This window comes from Polistes canadensis, unplaced genomic scaffold (genome assembly GCF_001313835.1).
Source record: "Polistes canadensis isolate GaletaPanama2010 unplaced genomic scaffold, ASM131383v1 scaffold_134, whole genome shotgun sequence".
Classification (NCBI taxonomy): domain Eukaryota; kingdom Metazoa; phylum Arthropoda; class Insecta; order Hymenoptera; family Vespidae; genus Polistes; species Polistes canadensis.
The window spans coordinates 304,204-323,583 of NW_014569681.1; the positions used below are offsets into that span (position 1 = coordinate 304,204).

Below are 19,380 nucleotides of genomic sequence, written 5' to 3' on the forward strand. Positions count from 1 at the left end.
TATATATATATATATATACACATATACACAGTCATACACAAAAACACACATATATATATATATATATATATTGAAATATAAACATAATATGTACGTACGAATTTCACCCATTAAAGTGAAATTTTATACGTTTATATACGAGGATAATTGATAAGGTTCGTGATCATCGGCAGGGAACTTTCGGAATGCGATCAAAGAAAAAGAAAAATAAAAAGAAAAAGAAAATGAGAGGAGGAGGAGGAGGAGGAGGGTGGAAATAAAAAGTCGTTTATATGCAGTAATTAAGTGCAACAGCTTCGGTTGTAAAACTTTCGGATATGGCCGAAGGAAAATAATCGTTTTAATCGACTTCGATGGTTAACGATAAAATACCTGATAACAAGTATCAAAGAAACGATGGAATGAGAGAAAAAAAAGATAAGATAGTATTAAAAGTAAAGTAAAGGGATATTAGCACAGCTTTCCTCGTCACCCATGGGGTACCGTGCCAGAACGCGTCCCCGTTCTTTTACATGGCGGGATCCCCAGGAGGCCTACACCATGCCACACATTACAACCGTACGTAATAGTAACGGCCTCGTGTGGAGAACTATAAGCGAAAAAAGAAAATGTATTTTGGGTGGAATGATGCGAAAACAGAAGTGTTTCTTTTTTTTTTGTTCTTTTTTTTTTTTCTTTTGTTTTTCATATCCGTATATATCAGCACACATTTTTAAGTTTCATTATTTTTGAAATAAATTTGTAATTCGTTGGATTTACGTGTGTTTCGTAAATAAAATATAATACACACGTGTCCATCTATCTGTATTTAATAATTATAATATGCGATACGCGTATATATATATATAATCATTAAATACAGGGTGTGTTAATGAAATCGAATGAAATTTTAGTTTTATACATATAAAATAATATTCAAGGAGTCTACGAAATCTCGTAAGAAGTTCATCTTTCTGATTAAATTCCTTTTTTTTTTTTGTTTTAACATGCGAACGATATCGACGCGATACGAGTACGTTTGCATGCTAATGTTTAATCGATAAGAGACGAAAACGAGCTTGTCATATGATCTAAAATCTACGTTCTTCCTTTTGGTTAAAAAAATAAACACTATGATATTAGATGAATTCGAAATATTCACGTCGAGATCGATCGCAGTAATAATCGGGATTTGATCGTTTAGACGACGCAAGTTGATCATCAACCATGCGTCTTCATTTTTCTTTCGTTTTCTTCTCGATGTGTTACATTATTATTATAATTATTATTAATAATTATTACTTATACTAGAATCTTACTGTAGACGTAAATGAGTGTGTTTACCTCCACAACGATGATAATAAGGGAAAAAATTTGAGAGCTTTTTTTCTTATTTTGTTCTTTTATAAATTAAATGACACGAACCAATCAGAATCGAAGAATCGAGATGTGGACTTTTTTTTCTTTTTTTTATAAAGACTTTTCTTATATATTATATATATACATATATATATATATATATATATGTATATATATATTTTGTATTATTTAATACTCGGGACGCGACGAGCTCTCTTCTTTCGAATACACCGCACAACGTTCACTGGAACAAAAGAGAGGGTAACTCGCGTTACGTGAAGCAGGATCTTTTATACCCTGGAAATTATTGATTTTCCTCTTTACGGCTTGCTCGGTACCACGTGCGCAGGTCCTTTCGATACGGCGCACGAGCAAAACTCGTTGCATCTTACGTACAGTGTCAATTGTGAAAAACACACTCATGCATCATCTCTCTCTCTCTCTCTCTCTCTCTCTCTCTTTAAATCAAAGAAAACCTTTAGTCCTTTCATCTTTTTTTTTCTTTTTCTTCTTACTTATGATTATTATGTTATTTTTTTTTTTAACAGATACAATCGTTACGTTATTCTCGTAGCCCATCTTATAATATTTATTAAAAGTGTAGAAATTATGTTATATAAATAGGTTCAATTAGGAATATTATTATAAATTAATATAATTATGTCAGGAAACAAAGAGAAAAATTAAAGTAACAAAACCAGAAAATAAGCGAGTAATCCTGTTTGGTCGATATTAATGACTACCACTGTACGAACGTACGGTGCGTATGGCAACACACGTGTGTTTCTATGACTGTCGTAAAGGCGAGATTAACGGCAAAAATATGTACCAGCGGTCGTGTATTACGGTAAATGGCGCCTTTTAACGGAGTATACTGCTCTGGTAATATAAGAAAAGAAAGTACGCGTATGCACATTTTGGTATTAAATGAACACTGACTTAAAGATTATTTATGATTTCTTTTTTTTTATTAGTCTGAAGAACTCGTAAAGGATTTTTTTTTTTTTTCTTATTATTATTCTGTGGGGATCGATCGATCTTGTTAAGGTTTGTTCTAGTATTGTAGTACTTAAATATTTTAAAAAAGCTGAAAGAATAACGTTCAAGGAGATAGAATATTGTTTGTGAGCAAGATTAGAAAACGCGACGCTTTTTTTGCCAGTTTAATTACAATTTATTATCCGAACTTTATCTGAAATTATAATTTGTTCCTTACAACGCTCTAAGGATTGGTTTTTGTTTTTAGTTGACATTATATCGTTTCTAATGACGAATGTAAACGAAATGTAATTAATGTCAAAACAAATATTTTGGATATCATTTTTAAATTTATATATGCATAAACGCATTGATATTATATTTATTTCATAGAAATAGATAATTGTTTTTAATCTTATCGTTTTGTATTAAAACAATTTACAAATAGATATTAGAAATGTTTTTGATTGTTATTTTCTAAAACATGAGAGAATTTGTAATTAAATTTAATTAGGATTTTAATTTCGTTCCATAAAAAGTCGTATGATAAAACAGAAGGTAAAATTATTAGTTTCAATTTTTGTCGGTAATGGCGCTACTATCTTTAGTGCAGATACTTTACTATCGATAGTGCAGATTCCGTCATGAAAATAGTAAAATAAGATTTTAGTGTTCTATCGATAACAATAATGTGTGAGAAAATATTTTGGACTACGTAGTATGAATCTATGGCGCTAGTGTTAGCATAAGGTCTGGACAAACAATAACAAGATCGTTGAATACAATACGGTACAGAGTGCACCTCGTGGAAGTTAATATTTTTTGTTCAAATATTAATTATTAACAATGTGGTGCAAGTATTGAATTTTTAGTAATAAGAAAGCAGTCAGTGAATATATAATCAAGATTATTTAGGTTTCGTTGCTTAATAAAAGTTATTAACAATATGAACCCTCCTCATTCTCCACACTCAGCTTGGTTAGATCTGTAAGTAAAATTCTATTTAGGTTATAAAATATGATTATAAAGATTTATTGCTGATCAAATAATTTATAATTAAATATTAACACGTTCCGTGCCACGTGTACCACCAGTCGTACACGTGGTCATATTTATTTAATGCACTAAATATTAAACGGCTTAAACGACAAATCAGGCAAAAATGGCTTTGCACGTGTTAAAGATAATATTTTTCAAGATCTTCTTATTAATATACACAATAATTATATTTGTATTTAATATTTCATATATAGTGCGCAGTTGGAGAAAACGTTGTATAATAATTTGCCACTGCATTATTTTAGTTCTCAAAATCAAATGGAACATACTACGCTTGAAGATATATATAACAGTCATCAGAGTACGTCAATGGAGTTTTCTACTGAAGAAAGTTTAGACGACTCAGAATATCCTGAACTCGGTCAGAAGAAAATGATGACCAAGGTTACACCACCGGATCCATTTGTTTCTCATTATAAATCTGTTAGAGAACATACGATATCCTATGCTAAGAATAAAGAGAAAAGATCTATAGAAGAAGAATATAGACATAGGATGGATATGGAGAAGGAATTTCTCGACTTTAAACAACGTCTGAAAGTTAGTATAGATATTCGATCGGTAATATTACATGTCCAGAATAATAATTCTTAACTGGTATTTATTTTTAGATCACTGAACGCCTCTTTATGAAAAGAATACAATCGCATACAGTAAAAGACGTTAACAAAGCAAGCTTGAGTCAAAGTAACAGAAATAAATCTAATGAAATGGATATCCCACTTAGAAAAAATAGATTTTGTGATGCAATGTTTAAAAAAGCGTCGAGAGTAAAGAAAATGATAGAATATAAACATAAGCTGTTGATAAGTTGTAAAGACGATGATCATTTCAATGTCGAACCATTTTTAGAATTATATTCTATCATTAATTTTTTTGAAATGAGCGGAATGCGTCAGTTGCTGAAATATATTCCAGAAGATACTGTACAGAACTGTCCAGATGTGACTCAAAAGTTAGATGAGTTGAAGATTTCGGATGTTCAAGATAAGAATGCTTGTATCTCTCCTTATAGAAATTCAGTTGCCGATCTAAATGATTTAAATGTTTCATTAAATTCAAAGTTGTCTCTTACCGATGAGAATAATGTAGATATTAAACCAAACATTAATCATTTGTGTGACGTTAAATATTCCACAAATTTTAGAGAGTAAGTATCATTACTTATTTGAGTATATTTTATAGTGATGATGTATTTTAAAATATACAAAAAAAAAAAGAAATAAAATAAAATATTAAATTGAATGCATTTTTTTTCTAATTTGTTATTCTCTCTGTAATATATAGAAAATTCATACTTGTATATATTATTGTATATTACAAGTGTATATTCGTAATCTAAATAACGGGACTAATATAGTTAGCATAAAGTATTTTATTTTACAAATAATACCTCGTTAAATTGATTAATTGTAAATTATTATGTGTAATTTTATATCAGTATTCTTACATAACAGTATACAATATCTAAATTTTTCAACCAAGCCTTTTATTGTAGAATAAATGAAATCGAAGTTTGCGTTTTGATAGTTCGATTACATTACAGATATTGTAATAATTTAGTAACGTTATCTCTTAACGAATCCTTGGATAAATTTTTATCCGAAATTCGAAGACTACAAAGTAAACTTTATGGTAGAGATAAAAATAAAGGCAAGTATAAACGTCGTTATTATTCAGGCTTAAAGGAGGTACAAAAACACGTTATTTTGAAAAAAGTACGATTCGTCGTGATAGCACCGGATATTGAAAAGATTATGTCAGCAGGTAAAGTAAAAAATGACAATTGGAATATCATGATCGTCGAATTAATCGACTCTTTTATTAATTCCAGGTGGTTTAAACGAAGAAGTTGACAAGTTATTAGAAATGTGCAGAAAGAATAAAACAGTTTATTGCTTTGGTTTGCGTAGACGGAAACTTGGCTATTATGCGCATGGTAATGGATTCGTAAGCTGCATAGGAATCTCTAATTACGCTAATGCCGAGGTAAGCGATCAAATTTGATATCATGCAAGATATCATATATGCTTTTGTTCTTTTTAAATGAAATATTAATAAAATATGAATCATTCTTGATAGAAACTCTTTTGGAATGTTCTCATTGAAGTAGTAGAAGCGCGAAACGCGTTTGAAAAATTACATGGAAAGTCGAAGGAAATGGTCGACGTGTCCAAGTTAACTGAAGAAAATGGTCTTTTGATGGACAACATTGAAGTTGTGTTAAAAAGCTTAACGTCGATAAATTAAGGCAAGCAATTTTCAAAAATTTTCTTCTTATACATCGTGAAAATTCGAGAGAGAGAGAGAAAGAAACAAACAAATGTAACTCTTTAAATTTGCATCTGCTTAATTCTGGTAATTCTCGGGGATAGAGGAGCACTCAGTAGGTAAAAAAAAAGAAAAAAACGACAGAGAAAAGAGAGAAAAAAAAAGGAAGTTCGGTAGCGAACTGCATCTGCGTAACCTTGAGGCAATGAACATCTAGGGCATGTCCCGATTCAACTCAAGTATGAAAAAGAAGATGTTGGATTTGATAAATGAAAATTGCAACTCCACTAGAAAGACTTGGGATTGCTTGAAAATTATTATTTTTTTCTTTTTTTTTCTATAGTACACGTCGATAATAAATTCATAATGACGAAAATTTATAATATCTTTCCTATTAAATATCTGTTGGACAGAAAGGAACGTAGCAACTTAATGGCCTTTTGGATTGAAAGTTGTGCTTTTAAAGCTCTTAAAAGAAACTCTTTTTAAAGTTTTGAACAAAAACAGTACCGAGAAAAATTTTTTACGATAAATTTTAATATCTCAAATATTTTTCTTAAGCAAAGTAAAAAAAAAAAAAGAAAAAAAAAGATAAAACTATTACGAGTTTTTCCACTTTACGCGCGAAGTACCGAACTCGCGTTTATTTTATGTTTTTTAATTTCTGGATACTTTAATCAGCTGTAATATTTTATACCCTTTTAAAACGAATATATACTTAGTTATTTTATGCATTGAATATTTCATCATTTACTTCGTGTTTATTTTCGAACAACGAGAGTATTATCTTAGAAGCGATATTTTATAGAAAGAGTTGTTTCATTTTACGAGATTGGGCCAATTAAAAGATTGATATCATCCCCGATTGTTTTGCTCGAATTGAATTAAGGCCGAAGACGACTACTCAATTATTTCAAAATTATTTCGAAATTTGTTGCTTCTACGAAACTCGACGTGTCGCAAAAGAACAGCCGCGCGATCTTGAAGAATTCCAAAGTAATAATGGTGAACGTAGCGATGGATAAAAACGCGTACACGAGTTGATTTCGGCACGCGCTTTATTTTTTTCTTTTTCATCATTGATATCGAATCTCCAAGAGACTAAATACTAACACAATATAAACAAAATATATACTTTCATCATTTATATATGTTCTCTCTCGCAATACCGTTTATAAGTATCATGTAAAAAGAAAAAAAAAACAAATTTATCAAAGAAATGGAATTTCTTTAATAAGCAATATTATTGAATGTTTATGTATCATTCGATATTACCGATAAATGTATTCATTGTCAGGGGAATATATAAACAAGTTGATATTTCTTTCCAGTTCTTCGAATCGAGTAACATGATCTTGTAGTTTGATAAGGATCCTAATATTCAATCTACGACAAAAACAAAGGATAGCTACTAAAATCATGAGAGAACGGGGCCAGAGACCCAAGCAGATCAGACCCATTGCTAGAGAACGAGTAACACGAAAGGGGATATAATAGCTGTATATATTAAATAGAAAACGTGTGCATGTGCAGGTTGTACATATATATATATATATGTTGAGATGCAATAAAGATAGAAAGAGATAGCGTGGGAGCAAGAAAGAAAGAAAGAGAGAGAGAGAGAAAACGAAGAAGGCGAGGTTGGAGTGGAAGCTGGAACGGAGCCTGAAGACTTGGAAGACTGGAAAGGAGAGGCAAACTCTGGGACCAATGAGAGACTGGAGAGGGATTGGAGAGGTCAGAGGAGGGTCCCAAGCGGGACCGTGAGCTCTCTTTCTTCTCTTTCTCTCTTTTTCTTTGTGTGTGTGTTGTATACGGGTCTGTTGATGCAAGTGTAGTGACTGTACGACGACCGGTGCTGACTTGCGGAGTCAGTTAGTCAGTCAGTCAGTCAGTCGGCATCGGCCGCGACGCATCATACGCGAGTTGGAGAACACGCGTCATTTCATTCCCACATTCGTTTTCTTTTTCTTTTGTATTTTTCTTTTTATTCTTAATAATATCAATTATAAATATTTGTTTCTCTCGTTTATTCGTATTTATCGTATTTTGATAATACCCCTCTCCCCCTCCTCCTTCCGCCACCCCACCGTTTATTATCTTTGTTCTTCCTATCGAATCGTTTATATATAGATACATATATATATCGTTATTTAGAAGGAAGAATATATATTCTATCTTATTTTCTCTTCCATTGTTTATTGTATTCTTCATCGAGAGTGACCTTGCGAAGGGATTTTATCAAGACTTTGGGAATCTAATACTTCTGTCAGTCTACTTCGTGGTGTATCTTGCCTGAATTACGTCAAAGGTAAAATGCATTTATTATTTTTTGTTGTTAAAGCTTTGTTTTTGGTAATGTTATCCTTTTTTTGTTATTAAACTAACACAATAAGTATTGAAAGTAATATTATATGTTAAGAGGATAAATTTTATTTAACGCGCATGGGTGGACACATCGAGGGTCCCAAGGAATTTGAAAACTTTTATCTGTATCATTTAGGAAATTAAAAGTACAACACTTTATTTATAAGAATAATATAGTGTAATGTACAAATATAATAATAATAATGAATATTTTATGTATTTTTTTATCTACAAAAAAAAAAAAAAAGAACATCCATAATATTAGGACAAATATAACAATTCAATGTTTTACAAGGAAATAATTATTATTGTATTTCGTTGTGCTTTCAAAATAATATTTTATATTAAACCAAATCGTATATAGAAATATAACAAGAGACATATAAATGAAAGTAATATTGTGTCGTAAATGAAATGGCTAAAGTTTATCAAAAGTTCAATTGTAATACTCGTATAATCCTTGGTTAAATTAACTTTCTCGAAGTGGCACACACACACGCACACACACATATATATTCTAGGAAAGTTTATAAAGGATTGTAATCTCGTGTAAGAAGCAGCGACCTTTTCTACGAAATTCAAAGAGATGCAAGGATGAAACGATATACGTACATACATATATATATATATATTTATAAACAAGCTTACGAATGTTAGTATCCTCAATAATTTCGAAACCCGAAATGATCGTAAAGTTTCCGGTTCGAAAGGCTCCTCTCTCGCAAGGAGATCAAGAATCAAGCAAGCAAGCCACCAAGTCTCTTCAAGAATCGTGACTTGTATTGCGCACGTGTGTGTGTATGTATGTGTATATGCGTGAGTTCATTCGACACAACAATTTCGAATGCCGTTAGGCGTCAATGATCGACGAATCCGATGACCGTCAGGCAAACGTAGATAACAGAAATGTCGTTAAATTTTTGGATGTTTCAAATGTATAACCGATTGAAATACAAACAGAAAACAGAACAAGAGAATGTTAAATAATAAGGTAAGGATTGAAATAAAACGAGAACAAGCGATAGATAGAATTTGAAACGTTGGTTAAATTTTGTGAACGTTCATGGGAAAAGAGAAAAAGAAAAAATTAAAAAAAAAATAAAAGAAATTTATTCTTGTTATATATTATTATATATATACACTCGACGTAGAGTCGTCGATGAGTCAGCTACGTTTTTATCGACGTGGGATGAAATATCAATTTTTCGAAATGACGTGAACCTTTGACAAGCGCGCGGGTACACGTTTTTTAATTAATGGTTAAGCGCACCACGTGGCTGAGAGTGGGTGGAGTCATAAATGGTAAAAAGTTTTTCGTAAAGCAACGTTATTTAATACTCTCGCACACGCATCAAATGCAATGAAATGGGATGATGATCTGGGTTATTTTGCAGATATAATAAAGAGTATAACGTTTTAAATAGTTTTTTTCGTTGAAATTATACGTACCACAAGTGTCGTTTCCTTTTCCGTTTCCGTCGTGAAATTCTAATATGCGATTTTCGTAGACAAACTGACGTGAGACTAAACAATAAAAGAGAGAGAGGGAGAGGAAGAGATAAGGAGAACGATTTGTCATTCGTTCATTCGTTCGTTGGAATCCCGTCGGGATTTTTGTTATATATTTTTTTTCTTCTTACTGATAAATGTTCGCGTTTAGAAGAACCACAAAGTGGGCGGTTACGTACACACACCTACAGACACACACATAAAAAAAAAAAAAGGGGAGATTCAATTTTTTTTTATGAGATAGAGAAATTATCACGATTTAAAAAGAAAAATATACAGCAATAATAATAAAGTAGTAATAGTAGTAATAGTAATAGTAATAGCAAGAAGATTAATTTGTAAGAATAAAATGGAAACTGTGTGAATGAGAAAAGCGATTTTTTTTTCGGAAGTGATTTCTTCAATGTGTCACGGCTTATCGGTCAAAGAACTCCCCTTCTCATAGTTCCAATCGTCAATCAATAGTAGGACGTTTTATCTTTCTTTTCATTCTCTAGTTTCCTCGAGCGTGCATAATAAATGTGAATGATAGAAAGACTCGTTTTTCTTCCTTTCACATCGTTGGAAAGATCGTTCCTTTCTTTCTTTCTTTCTTTCTTTAGTTTTTTTCTTTCCTCTTAGCTACCTCGTAACAGAAGAGAATTCGAATTGGCGTTGGTGAGCCGGTAAGTCAATCGGGAATCCTTGAATTTCTACGACATCCGATCGTCGAAATTCTAGAATGTAGAAGTAGAAGTAGAAGTAGAAGAAGAAGAAGCGAAAAATTTAACGTTATCGAGAGAAAAATAGGAGATTTTCCTTTCATTTTTTTTGTTCTTTCTCTCTTTTTAGTTATCTATATAGATGTAACTACTTTGTCCCATGAGTACCAAGACGTTTCTTTCGAATACTTAACGATTTTTATTCATCCTATTCTTTATATCTTTCTCTACGTTCATAAGATATTTCTTATAATATAGTCATTTATTATTCTCATTGTTGGAATTGTTAAATTATCGGATGAACACCGATACGACAAAAATTTATCCGTCGAAATCGTTCGATAATTGTCATTACCTTCTTAAGTTTTTTTTTTTATTAAAGAATAGATTAAATATAAAATGAAAATAATTGTATTGGAGAAATGTGATTAACCACTTGACGTAAAAATCAAATTACATTTCTCCCTTATATATCTATTTAATATTATTTTATTTTTTATATATAAACTTAATAAAAGATATATAATATTTACTATATACTAACAATCATATTTTTGATTAGATTGATAACGAATGAACAATAGTTACTTTAACATTATTGACAAAATAAATAGTTCTGTAGAGCATGGTTTCTTAAAATTTTCAATTTAGCTACCTAGACCCATTTTTACCTGAGAGGAAATATTTTGATAACCCTTGTGCATAGACTCTAATACGATCTTCTCTTTCACTATCATAAACTTGCAGTATATATTACATGTGTAATCTTGCCAAACTGGTTTCGAATGAATTTTCGGTCGTTGAGCTTTCGGACATTCTTTTTTTTTTCTATTTTTGTTCAAATCTCTACGACCCACACATACGCTGCGAAAAAACCTTGTCGTAAAATCTCAGTAAAATGTCCTCTAGACATCATTGAACGCCGAGTATTTTAACCATGCATCAATTAGAACGAGAAAGAATTTTGATTAAAAAAAAAGAAAAACTTGCACGTTGCTATTAAAAAGGTGAAAATATTCGTAACGATGTGTGTATCAAAAGGTAGCAGATTTCTATTAGACACTCGCATAATCTTTTCTATAAACTTTTATTTTGATTATATGATGGGGGCTGGGGTAGTTAACATTAAATAGTAAGGGGAAAACAGATTGATTGATGATGCCGTAAACCATACGTGTTTGCAATGGGCCGCACGTTCCCCATCATCAATCAATTCCTTTCCTCCATTACTTTGGTTCACTAACCATCATCGGTTCATGGTTAAAAACAAAAATCGTACATCCCATGAAATTTCACGAGCCACAGGTAGTAGCGGTATTAAATAATTGAGGGATTGTTTTTTTCACTTTATACACAGGTACAGGTGAGCATGGGGGGTGGGGCAAATGAGAAGAATTACTTGGGGATCTTGGTGAAGTCTTGGTGATGGTGATGGTGGTACTGGAAAGGGATGGTGAGGTTATTCACCTACTATGTCGTAAATTTGATAGTATCCGTTAGCCAATGTACGTTGATGTTGTTTTCAATAATAGCTTCGTTAAAAGTTCTTCTTTCCCTTTTGCGTTGAAACGGGGAAATGTAGAAAGAAATGGCCCTCTTAATTGGCTACACTTATCGAGAGTAACAACCGCCGTTGTACACTTTGTTGCACTTAGAAAAAGAAAAAAAAACTTATATGCTCGATCGAACGGGCGTTTTTTTTTGTTCTTCCCTTTGTCGGTTAGCTTGAAAATCAAGATTCTTTCGAGTATTAGATGGATAGTCGTTAGCAAATACGTTATATATGATCAATCTTTTAGATCTTTTAACGATGCAGGAAGTCACGTAAGAAATGCATATTGCGACGGTGCGTATGCGCATGTGCTCTCACCTACGTGAACATTTTTAGTAATACTTATCTAAAGATAAATATATTACATACGTGTGTGTATTTTTCTCTATACACTATCGGCTAAAAGTTTGGAAAAATGTATACTACGTTGATTATTACGTATACTTCGAGAATAATAGGATTGTAAAACTTTTTTTCTTTTTCTCTTCACTTAAGCATCTTGAAAATACTGATGACACATCATTTGATAATCATCTTAACGTAAATTTTTATTATTCGACAAGTAAAAAGTAATTTTCACGTTGAGAAATTTCTATAAAGTAAAATCATTAATTTGATTTTAAAGAACGTATGGCATTCGTGAAAGAAAAAGAAAAAAATAGAAAATATGTAAAAGAAACGAAAGTTCGCGAACGTATAAGAAACTCTGCATGAGATTTCAAAATTTTGTCTCGCAGTGTATATTTAATATGCATAAATAATTACTTATAATATTCGTTATAAATTTCTAACGCGACGATTTATTTTTACGCCAAGTTGGTCAGCATTTCTCTCTCTCTCTCTCTCTCTCTCTCTCTCTCTCTCTCTTATGATAATATTATAATAATAATAATAATAGAAAAAAAAGAAGATTTTTTTTTCGAAAGGTATATCAACGATCGTTTATTTAATAGTACGATTATCGTATAATAAGTTTTTGATCATTAAAAGTCCAGGGAGCGTTCTATAATTAAATTTACTATTAACACGTAATATTAGAAAACATATACACGATAAATAAGGATAAATGAACATTTTTCAGCGCGCTCGCATTCTTCATATATCGTTCGATTAGATCAAATGCTGCTACTATGATTTATGCGCGTGAAACGAGGATAGCGTGTTCGCGTATGAAATCAGATAATTAATCTAATTTCGTATATGCGACGAATCGACCGTTCTCAATTGTTACGCGCTAGATTATTATTTTTCTAATTTGCATGATTTCCTATGCATTTGCTCGATAACACTTTAATCCGTTAATCGAAAATTACATTTTCCAATTTGTTACGATTATATATTTAACTTTCTATTTTTTTTTTTTTTTCATCTTTCCCTAATTAAAACATCTACGAATCATTTTTTATTATTTATTCCAATCGAGAAAGTGGTTGCATATTATATTTACGATACGTTAATTTATTCATTAAAATCTTTTCACTTTTCTTTATTTCGTATCGCTTGTTTTGTTTAATTGAAATAAACTACATACGTACGCATATACATATACGCGTAAAGGTTTAACAAAATGTGTGACACAAGTATAAGGAAAATGTTTTCTATTCAAAGTATAATTACTATCGATGAGCAATGTATTTAAATGCGTTAACTGATAGATGTTTCTTTCATGACACATGTAGAACTAATCACGAAGTCTTTTTTTCTTTTTTTTTCTTTTGTTGAACGTACGTACACCTGACGTTGTAGCAGTATCGTATTAACCGAGGTGTTACCTCGACTTCGAATACTTTTGTTCGAATTTCGAGTATAATATTCTGTTTTCTATTGTTAAAGAATATCATTTGTCTTTTTACAGAAATGCATAGAAAAATCTTAAATAAATAAATAAATATATATGTGCATACACCATAAGTGTATAAACGTAATCGAGATAAATTTGGCATCGTACTTTGCATTACGTGTGTGTTTTTCTCGTGTATGAGTTTCTCCTCGAATGCATCATTAACGAGCTGGTGTTAATCACAGCTGTGACTCATCACTATGTTTTGTAGTTTTCTATCGAGTACTCGAGTACTTCGACAAATATGTCTTTTCTTTTTTTTTTCTTTTCTTTTCTTTTCTTTTTTTATACAGTCGGTGCCACACGTCAGTCATTGACATCGTCTCGCTTAAAAATTCACGTTCCTTTACAAAAATTTTACAATTTGTCGTAGAACCTATATCTAATATAACCGAAACTAATTTCAATTGTAAGACAATCATTAACATAATAAATTCAAGTTTCTTTTTAGGGGTGTCCTTACATAGGGGACAGAGGAAGAAAATTGTCGAATTCGATTGTCATTATATTCTGACGTAATCCTGACACACATACACACACAGACAGGGGACACATATTACTCGTAAAAATATTCTCTTACGTAGATCACAAATTTGTATATAGAACCACGTATGCTCGCAGTATGTCCAATATTTTGTATTCTACGTTATTTTACAACAGTAAAATATATATATACAGTGTATCATGAAAAAAAAATAACACGAAAGAACGGATTTATATACGTAGAATGAAATATTATATTCGGTAAAATAAGATTAAATAAAAAAAACAAAAAAAGAACAAACAAAATATAAAATATCCATGTAAAACAAAATGAAGAGGAAAAAAGGGCAGTGCAAGTAACTTTGGAGGGGGTGGGTGGTTTGTTAGGGGGCTTAGGAATGATATTTTATCATTAATGAAAATAATTGTTTTCAACGAATAGGGAAATCAGTAAGAGAGAGATAGAGTGAGAGAGATAGTGTGTGGTTTATTCGTGTCATTAGGCTCACGGCTTTTCGCAAAACCACAGAGTTAACGGGAATACATTTGAGTGGACGGGTCCAAGTAGGGTAAACCATTCGCAGTTTAAGAGCACACCAAACACAATTACGGTTTAGTGGCCTTAGCACCCCTTAGCCTGACCTCCTCACGGTGTGACGTATCGAGAAGAAATGAAAGAAAATAAATGTGGGAAATGGTTGGGTTAAAAAAAGAAATTACAAAAAAAAAAAAAAAGAAAAAAAAAATGAATGTTAAAAAAGAATGAAAGAGGAAAGAAAAAAAGAATGGGTTCCACTTGGAATGACGTTTTATAGTGAACAGCCACTCCGTTAATTAAGCTCGCGAACTCGTTCCTCGAGTACTCTTGCCAGGTGTTGTTGGTTGTACCACCACACTATGGTTTAATTTCAATTGGAAACGCATCGAATTATTTTTCACCACTTTGCCACGTGTTTTTACACCTACAAAATTTTTCACGCGTTGAACCCTCCTCCCCCAACCCACCTCCAACCCACCATCACCACCATCATTATCGTTTCTTTATTTCCATGTAGGTTAGCGAGATAGAAAGTATCGTAGAAAATAAAAGATACATTTTGAAAGGTGTTGAAACTTGGAAGTTTGAGAGGAGAATAAGGGGGAAAGTAGAAAATAATAATAATAATAATAATAAAGAGAACATAATGATCGATAAGATAATTATTTTGCCTTTTTTTTTTATTGCAGCAGCAGCAGCAAAGTTTACTCGTAATTCTCGAGATTTTTCTCGCGATTACGTTGTACGTTGGTTTTTTTTTTTTTTTCAAACGAACGTTATCATTAGCAGCCCACTGCTACGAAAAAAATCTTATTGCAACTTGTGTACGTTTGGCGAAATGAATTATCGTCGTAAAACGAGTTTTAAAAAGGAACGACGACGGTTTCTGTCGCGTATTGGCAGTCGCGAATTTTTACGCGAGTGGCGTCATTCTTCGTTTCGATGTTTGATTTTCTTTAGCTTAACAGTACACGGTTATCTCGAACAATGAATAAACAAGGAGATTGATAGTCTTTTAGCGTGTCTATTCGTTGTCGTTGTCGTTGTCGTTGTGTCGTTGTCATCGTTTCGATTATCCCATATCGCATTTTTATTAATTAAATGTAACGTGAGAATAACAGAAAAAAAAAAAGAACAAGAAGGAAAGAAAAAGTTATTATTAAAACGATATGTGCGTAAATATGTTTCGCGTTTTGCATCGGATAAATAAATTATTAAAACAAATGATAATAATAATAAAAAAAAAAAAAAATTATTTCAATAGAACAGTTATATAATGAACGCGATAAAAGAAATTGTACAAAAATTAGTCATCGCGTTTTTAAACGATCAAGAATATTATAATTGTTTCATGTTGTGTGTGTTTCATAGTATATAAGCGAGAAGTAATTAGAATCATAATTCCACGACTTTGTTGTATCATTCATTTTAAAATCATTCGATGAGTAGTCATAGTTGTTTTATACTGACAAATCGACTCGAGAGATTAACTATACGCGTACTATAATACGATTTTATATTCGTAAAATTTCATTTGAAATATTTTCGAACGGTATTGGCGGTTTAATCGTTTAAATCTAACGCCCGTTAAATTTGAAACGCGTTAACAACCAAATTTTATTCGCTTTTTAAAAACATATCTATATTTATATCTGGCTCGATTATTTTTTATTTATTATATTTCATTCCCGTTAAACGAAAAATTAATTATAATAAAAATAAATACAAAAACGCGTAGACTTTTCAAACAAAATAAAAAAAAAAAAGAGAAAAAAGAGGAACGAGTCAAAAAGGATTAAAATATCGAAACGGAATAATATGTATCGTCTCTCGGTCACAGATTTATAATATAATTTTTCAATTATACAAAGGGAAATATTTGACGAATTTTATTTGATTGACTGCTTATATTATTATTCTTTACCTTTTTCTTTTTGTTCTTCTTCAATCCTATTTTAAATTATTAAGTCATTATAGCACACGGCCAACACGTACTCCAATCGAATACACAGGATGTGGGTGCTCTGGTTACCTGCGAGTAAATAGCTTCTTGAATTTCTGACTACGAAATCTGAAGCTCTTCGGTATGTGAACATAAAACAACGTCGTTGATACTTTTATCGTACGTGCATATATGTGTGTGTGTGTGTCAAAAAGTATCAGAATTTTTTTCTTTTTTTTCTTTTTTTTAATTCTTTTTTCTTTCGACCAACAATGCACGCTTTTTGTCAATATTTTTTAGACATTTTAAAAATAAAGCTTTTAAATTATTCGATCAAAGTTTCGCAAACGCGATGACATTCTTTGTTTTTTATTTTCTTTTCTTTTTCCACATGTTTCGTATTAGAGATGATATTTTTTGTTTTTGTAAAAAAATAAATTAAAACTTCGAATTTCATTTTTATTTCGTTGGATTGTAAAGCACAGTGTTGTTCGAGGATATTTAATAACAAATATTATACGAAAATAGGCCAATAAACTTTTGTTCTAAATACGCGTGCGTTTGCGTAAGATGAAACAAACAGTCGTACGTTACAAACGTAAACAATTTTTTTGTGATAAAAAATATACAGTTTATCGTGGAAAATGGGAAATAGATTTTTAAAAAGCAAATACAATTTTTACGCGTACATTGGGACGCAAAATTCGTAATTGTAAAGTGGCGATATGAGAATGTAATAAAACAAACTTCGATATAAATTTAAATGGAAGAAAAAAAAATAATCAAAAATAACATATATAAATAAAAATAAACCAGAAACGGTCGATTCGTATTAAATTATCCGTCCAATGATTTGACCTAATCATTTAAATTCTCTCTTTCCGTCATCTTTTTATTTATTATTTTGTTTTTTTTTTTTACAAAATCCCACGGGCGACATATTTTCTTTCTTTTTTTTGTTTTTTTTTTTTGGTCACAAGACTTGTTCGTATTTCTCTCCGTTATAATATAAAAAATATTTTTCTCGTACGAAAAGAGAATGATTTCCATTAGCTCGGAAAAATAATAATTTCGTGAAGTCTCGAAAAATCATAATGGAAATGTATTGTTCAAAACAAACGCACATAGACACACACACACACACACTCGAGCACACATACATGCATACGTAATAATACGTATTCATAAACGTGAAATGTTATCATACAAAGTAAAATTTACAATAGGAACCCTTCGCAGAGTATTTAAATGAATAGAAAGAAGAAATGAAGGAATTTTGTCGTGTAATCGCAATTTCGTAAGCTCGTGCAATATAATTAAGAAAAATAATATAATAATAATATGGAAAGAAACCCACACGGGGGGAAAAAAATATTAATCAATTCGCAAAATAATTTCTTTTTTTTTTTTGCAAATATATTGTTTTGATGGTAAACGACAAAAGTAAGAAAAGTTTATAATAAAACGTTTCGAACATTGGAGGTTACACTATAGTTGTAAGATTGTTAAAAATATAGTTGGGCGTCGGAGTGGGTGGGTGTGGTAGAGGAAAAAGATTCTAAAATAAATTCCGTTATCGTCACGAAAGTTTGGATTTTCTTTCGGAAGAAAAAGTTCGTATCGATGCGTCATGTTTCCCTCGTCGATACTTAACATCAATAAAAGAAGAAGTGTCAAAGATAAAAACTAAGTTTCTCGTGGAGACATTTTTCTTTTATTTTATTTTCCTGTTTCTCTTTCTCTTTATTTTCTTTTTTCCTTACTTTTATCTTTCATTCTCTTGTTATCATCGAAACTTTTTCTTCTAGATTTTCGTTATAATATTTTAGTTGTGGTTGTTGGGTAATACGATAAAATATTTAAGGAATGTCATTCAATTAAAATGAAACGAGTCGAGATTAATTAAGAACATTAACTTGAGGATCCCTCTCTCATACGTGTTTAATGAATTTTTAAGAGCAAATATTAAAACAACCGAACGTGAATTTTCTCTCTTTAACCCGTTTGCCATTGTATTTTTGTTTCCTTTATATATAATATATTCCCTTTGTCCATGTAATTAATTACGTTCGTTTATATAGACTGTCATACGATAAATTACCTGTTTATTTTCTTCTCTACCAAAGTTTTGTTTAATTGCAAGCACATTTTATTTGGCTTCATTTATTTTATTCAATTGCTTTTTTCTGAGCTTATTTTTCATTATCTCAAAGACCACCGGATATTTTTCCATCTCGTTTACGTTTTATTAGTATTATTATTACTTATTATTATTTCTTCAGTTTCATTATCTTAACTAACAGTTTATTCGATTTCTTTCTTTCTTTTTAGATATAATATATTATAAAAATATCTAATTACAATCGTTTAACTTGTTTTATATTATACTTCGATTATATTATCTTTTTCTAACGTATGACAAAAATAAAAAGTAGTAGTAAGAAAAAAGGAATAAAAAAGGAGGAAAAAAAATATATATATACATATACGCTTCTCCTCAAATTGCTTATGGTTTATTCAATATTGAAAATGTAATAACAGCGTTTGAAGGATCGTCTGGAGAGAACCATAAGCGAGATTCATAGGCCATCATCTTCATAGTAACAACGCGTACAAGAACTTCGTATAGATAAAGACAGGAAAAACGATTTCTAAACCGCTGAAATGAGATCCAGCATGACCATACGGTTTTCTCGAACATGTGTGTGTGTACGTGTACGTATGTTCGTACATTCACAAATATATGTATGACAGAAAAAACGTTTACGTACCGGACGACAAATGTTCTAACACACGTGCAAT

At 31.1% G+C, this 19,380-nt stretch overlaps 2 protein-coding genes and 1 long non-coding RNA gene across 4 annotated transcripts in view; 2 read left to right on the forward strand and 1 right to left on the reverse strand.

Annotated features, from left to right (window-relative positions):
• Window positions 1-956: 956 nt before the first annotated feature.
• On the reverse strand, window positions 957-1,977 carry LOC106788322. The gene is made up of 2 exons (XR_001381885.1): window positions 1,535-1,977; window positions 957-1,458 (listed from the first exon to the last, which is right to left on the reverse strand). It is a non-coding gene; the product is annotated as an uncharacterized LOC106788322 (long non-coding RNA).
• A 1,074-nt stretch (window positions 1,978-3,051) lies between these two features.
• On the forward strand, window positions 3,052-7,206 carry LOC106788308. Its single transcript, XM_014751464.1, has 7 exons — window positions 3,052-3,303; window positions 3,621-3,915; window positions 3,987-4,525; window positions 4,922-5,142; window positions 5,210-5,364; window positions 5,458-5,626; window positions 6,978-7,206. The coding sequence occupies exons 1-6, from the start codon at window positions 3,263-3,265 to the stop codon at window positions 5,623-5,625; spliced, it is 1,419 nt and encodes a 472-aa protein (XP_014606950.1). The 5' UTR covers window positions 3,052-3,262; the 3' UTR covers window position 5,626; window positions 6,978-7,206.
• Window positions 7,207-7,874: 668 nt separating this feature from the next.
• The window catches only part of LOC106788307 (probable serine/threonine-protein kinase DDB_G0282963), a 62,223-nt gene continuing 50,717 nt past the window's right edge, over window positions 7,875-19,380 (forward strand). For both annotated transcript variants that reach the window (XM_014751461.1, XM_014751463.1), the window contains exon 1: window positions 7,875-7,957. The gene's annotated coding sequence lies outside the window, so the exon portion shown is untranslated. The remainder of the gene's footprint in view (window positions 7,958-19,380) is intronic.